This window comes from Bipolaris zeicola (assembly GCF_000523435.1).
Source record: "Bipolaris zeicola 26-R-13 unplaced genomic scaffold scaffold_536, whole genome shotgun sequence".
In the NCBI taxonomy this organism is placed as follows: Eukaryota; Fungi; Ascomycota; class Dothideomycetes; order Pleosporales; family Pleosporaceae; genus Bipolaris; species Bipolaris zeicola.
In genome coordinates this window covers 1-5188 of record NW_006912585.1, presented here as the reverse complement: position 1 = coordinate 5188, position 5188 = coordinate 1, and the positions used below count along the sequence as shown (strand labels likewise).

At 48.0% G+C, this 5188-nt stretch overlaps 3 protein-coding genes across 3 annotated transcripts; 2 read left to right on the top strand and 1 right to left on the bottom strand.

The window, feature by feature from the left end:
- Positions 1 to 881, top strand: COCCADRAFT_113103 (uncharacterized protein; the record flags this gene model as incomplete). Its single annotated transcript, XM_007720617.1, has 1 exon — positions 1 to 881. A coding segment is annotated over one exon (881 nt), but the record flags the coding sequence as incomplete, so codon positions are not given.
- Positions 882 to 1401: 520 nt separating this feature from the next.
- Positions 1402 to 2395, bottom strand: COCCADRAFT_10345 (uncharacterized protein; the record flags this gene model as incomplete). Its single annotated transcript, XM_007720616.1, has 3 exons — positions 1402 to 1833; positions 1910 to 2286; positions 2335 to 2395. 3 exons carry the CDS (start codon positions 2393 to 2395, stop codon positions 1402 to 1404), a joined length of 870 nt encoding a protein of 289 aa, XP_007718806.1.
- Positions 2396 to 4358: 1963 nt separating this feature from the next.
- COCCADRAFT_10344 (uncharacterized protein) lies at positions 4359 to 4898 on the top strand (the record flags this gene model as incomplete). Its single annotated transcript, XM_007720615.1, has 1 exon — positions 4359 to 4898. One exon carries the CDS (start codon positions 4359 to 4361, stop codon positions 4896 to 4898), a length of 540 nt encoding a protein of 179 aa, XP_007718805.1.
- Positions 4899 to 5188: the final 290 nt, after the last annotated feature.

Sequence of the window (5188 nt, the reverse complement as noted above, 5' to 3'; positions counted from 1 at the left end):
CTTCCACTCAACCGGCTCGCTATGATCCTTGGGGCTGGGGCCCGAAGCAATCTCGCGGCTCTGTTGATACGGCTGCAGAGACGATGGCTTTCCAGATGCTCTGGAAGTGCGCGGTAAATTGCATGCGCGACGGCGCTAAACCATGCACGGCCTGCAATGGGCTCTGGGACGAGTCCAAGAAAATGGTGTCCACCCGTGGATCCAAGGAGGAACTCGAATTCTGGGTGTGTGTGCGGGAATGCTCTCGCGACAGGTTGATGTCTTGTATGGAATGCGAGACAGCCTGGCGCCAGCAACTAGCAACGGCATCGCCCAAGGACCTGCCAGTGGAACAAGCGGCGGCATACGCTGAGATCTGGAACTGCGTGGTCCACTGCGACAAAGACAGGACGCAGAAAATGTGCGCGCCGTGCGACGAACTTTGGAGAAAATGGGATGCAGGACTACCGCCCTTTGGACCCGAACGGGCTGGTCTTATTACCGCCGGAGTTGATGACGGATCTCCATCAGATCCCAATACCGAGGAATTCGCGATCAGGTCTCGTCTTGATTCATGCATGAAAGGATGCACTACAGCCAATGAAATAAAACCCACCAGCTACTGCAACTACTGCGAAGTGCTCGTAAGATCCGTCCCACTACTGGTGCCGCATCCCTGGATTCGTCGAAGCATTTCCCCCGAGTCCAGCAAGACCATCGCAAAGCGCCTGCTATTCGTCTGGGACCCGGCCACCGGTGTCTTCAAGTGCACAGAACAGTGTGCAAAGGGCAAGGATTACTACATCTCGTGTCTCCCCTGCCTGTACGATAAGGGCATCCCTGTTGGCGACAACCTACCCGAGACTGGCCAAGCAGAGGTCGGACGTCTAAGCCTGCCATGAGGCCAAACGCCCGTAGCCAATGTTGCTGACGCTCAACAAGACAAAAATTTGCGACTTTCCTTCATTGTATGCTAGGTTTCATTGCGACCCAAATTTCGTACGTTATGACTAATGTCAGCAGTGTAATGATATTCTCAAATGGGTACTATGTTCATTTCGTTGCTTAGTCTTTCGGGGGGGTTTTCTTTTTCGGAGAGAAAGTAGTTGCAAAGACTAGCAGGATAATGACAGATGGAAGTTAGGAATGTAGTCGTGTTTCTGAGTGTCTATTAAAATATGCTGTTCTTGATAATACAATCTCTTTTCGCGACAATGAGCATTTCGCGGTCCTTTCTTAGGAGAGAAATTCTTGTAGTGAATATGCTACTGTAGTGATGAATGTAGGTGTTTTTTTGAGATATTAGGGACGAGCTGAAGTTGGCATTGTGACAAAAGGCTAGGAGCACTCACATATGCTATCACTTGACACGTTCTTGATATCTACACTACGAGGATGCCCTAGATTACAAGCTGCGCCTACTTACAACTTCGTTTTTTCCATATCCAATATGCCATTGATTGGTTGCATCAAATTATTTATAGAGACCTCATCGACCTCTTGGCCAGTGCCCATACCTGCTGGGGGTTCTATGCCCCACTCTGGAATTTTTCTCGTGCTAGAAAGGGTGAGCTCTAGCATACTTCCGCATGGATATTCCTTCTTCTGCAAGAGTTCTAAGAGATGCTTCGCACATGTATCTGGTGTTAGTGCTGCCTCTGGATCGAGAGAGAATTGCTTCATCTTTGTGGCGTCGAACAGTGGCGTCAGTACGGCAGCAGGGCAGAGAGCGGTAATTTTGACTCCAGTCAGGGGTTCACTAGTTGCGAGAGACTTTACGAATCCGATGATAGCGTGTTTGGTTGCGCAATATAGGGGTGCTGCTAGGTTGCCGCCGATGCCCGCAAGAGATGCCTGTGATGTGTTAACCTCATGTCTACTCGGGCCGCTTTCAAATTAACAACGGCTCAATCTTGTCAGCAAAACTTACGATGATGCAAACACTTGCCCGCTTTCCTTTTCCCAAGCTCTTCCTTATTGCCAACCTCGTCAATTTGATCGGGTGATTCACATTAACATCAACCTGCATGTACCCCTCATCTTTTTCCGGATCCTGCCAGAAATTCGAAAAGTCAGGTTCGAAAAGTCCAGCGCATATGGCATATGCATCTGGCGCATCATTCCATTTCTTCTCGCACACATCGAAGAGCTTGTCGAAGTCGGACCAGCGCGTCACGTCGGCTTGGACATAGACGATGTTGTCTTTGCCGGCTGCGAAGCTGTCGAAGTCGGGTGTTGTTTTGAGGTCCGCAACGAGGACTCGTGTACCAAGTTCACAAGCTTGTTTCACCACTTCAAAACCAATGCCTTGACACAATGAGATCTAGACGTAATCATTTGGGTCATAATCCATACCTGATGCGCCTCCAGTGACAAGCAGAATCCCGTCATTCAATGGTTGATCGATTGATGACATGTTCGATTTATTTTCTGCGTTGAATATTCGGGTAATTTATTGAAGTTCAAAAGGTTTATCGGGAAGGGTTTGAAATTCGGGTATCGATTGCATTCTGCAAATGTCTTGTTATCAGGTGTCGGATAACAGCTCCCGAGCGGAAGGGCTGGAGAAGGCGGAGTCTCATCCTGAGAGGGGTACGTGACCGCCAAACGGGACGGAGCAGCTACCACCGACGCTCTGAAGGCGAGTGGGATGGGTACTTGATTGGTAGCAGTGTGGTCAAGGACATGTTCTGTTAAACGACGATCTTGCACAGGGGTTGCGTGCCAGGTCATAGCTACATAATCGCGCAGGTATAAATTCTGCGTTACCCTACTAGGTTTGGTAGCATTGTTCCAATCTCTTCAATGAACACATGGAAAACGGAGTTGTGGGTTTGACAAATTTTAGAGACTAATTGTAGATCGTGGATCGGTAATATGAAGTTTCTTCTCAATATAGATGCATACAAACAAAGAAGGCGTAGCCACATGCGCATCTCCAGTGTATTCGCTATAGGCGGGTGAAACCATGGATTGGCAGCCCAAATTGCATAGCCAAGTGTAACGTGTACAAAGACATGCTTTACGCGGTGTTCCACTTGCATAGTAAGTGGGTCGCCTAGAAACCCCTCACATTGACCCCACCACTTTCCTGTCAATTTCTTACTGACCTTAACAACAAGAAAAATCCCAATCCTCACCACAACGCTCAAAATATTTGCATCATAGATCAGAGTTGCACCCATATTCAACAAAGACATATCTAGCTTGTTTTTACGCACGATGGCGCATGTGAGATGGGGATCAAGATAACGTGACATTGTAGCCAGGGTATAAAAAGAGGTCCGTGTTTGCTCCACCAACGCAAACCAGTACCTTGTTTACCAGCAACCGCAATTGAGTACCATCATGCTGTAAGGTAAAATCGGAATAGAAACTGTTAATAGTTTGCCAAATAATAGCAGCATCCTAGTTCTGTTTACGTTCGAGAATCAGCACTTTCCAAAACCGGATGAGTTGTGCATGAGCGGCAGTCTCTGTTAGAACATTCAGCAGTCACTTGAACGACGTCGGGAACATCGATATTGCTAATGAGTTTTCCAGCTTTTTTTGCATAATTAGGCGATAACAACGCTTCTGCAGGCCGATATCAATTCTACTAAGCAATGGGGCAAGGACGAGCGGCTGATCAAAGTATCCGTTTCTAGTATGCCAGCAATTATCCTTGTGCAAGGCTGATCAAACTTGTTTAATCAAGTGAACATAAGCAAGGCTTCGCTTTTACACATGGTCATGAATTGATTTCATGTGCCAACAGTATAGCAAAGAGTAACACAAACGCTTGCTGGCACCTTGGCGTTCATCCACCTTTTAAGACAACACTCTCGCAATCTTGAACCACATCCTACCTGTTCTCTCCTTCACCATGGAAACACTGCCACAGGAATTGATCAACCGCATAATGTAGTTTGCAGAGCGTTACCCGAACCAGTATAGGTATCATGCGATATATCAATATCACATACGTGGCAATCATTACCATGCGCCGTCTCGATTTCCTCGTCTCGCAATTCTCAATCACGCATGGAAAGAATCAGTGGAGCATATCACATTTCACTGCCTAAACCTCATCCCTCGCGACCTGGAGAAATTACACGCAATTGTAACAGGGAATCGACGAAGATACCTTTCCACGATCGAATTCACAACGATGTTGCCACAAAATCCGAAAAAACATATACTATTTAGATTCAGAACTTGAACGTCGGTGTCAAGATGCGCGCAACGTCCATTTTACGAGAAACCTAGAAAGTCTCTTTAGGATCTTACGAAAGTGGGAAGATGATGGCCTGCGGAATGTGTTGCGGCTTGAAATCAAAGTAGTATTGTCGAAACCCAAACCCAAACCAACCCCTATGACGAGGGGTTGTGCGGCCGATATGGTTATCAGCCCAAATTTTAGGGACGGTTGGCCGCTTGTGCGCATAATCCATCCCAACAACCTGCCAACCTTGTCGAATGTCCAGCATCTCGATGTACGCGATAATGAACAGAGACTTGCACCATCTATTGGACTAGATCTAGCCCTCTCATTCCCAAATCTTCGGACAGTAGTTTGGAACTTCGGAGACTGCTACCATTCCCATGACAAAGAACCAGAGTTTGACGATTCCGATGAAGAAGAACCAGATCTCAACCCATTATTACTCCCTGAATACGCACAAGCTAAAGAGCCAAGAGCGCGTCGCGTAGCTCGTGCAGAGTTTGCGAAAAGCCTCATGCTGACCCCCTTCCACCGTTTCAACTCCGCCGATATGTACTTCTACCACGAAAGCTACTCGTTTGACCAAAGATACCCAGCCCCAAGCATCGTACCTCATGGTCTCTCCCACGACACATTCAGCACCGCTTTACGAACCTTTTCCGAAAACCTCACAAGTCTAACGCTGGAGGCCTACGTCGACTCAACCCTCTTCTAGCCGCTAGAAAAGCCTGCCACACCGCCCACCTGGCCAAACTTGACAACCCTCGACATCACCATGTCCGAAATCGCTCCCTCTGGACAATGGTTCTTCACTGGTCCCCTCCTCTCCGCCACCGGCAATTCCTTTACAGTCGACCAGGGCTCCATTAGGTTTCGCATCTACCCGACCCAGGCACACTCAACCCTTTCCTCGCCGCCCTCTCCAAAGCAGCGTTACAGATGCCTGTCCTATCCTCTCTCATGCTGACAGTCTACCTCTCGGTTCAGACAAACAATGCCCACGTC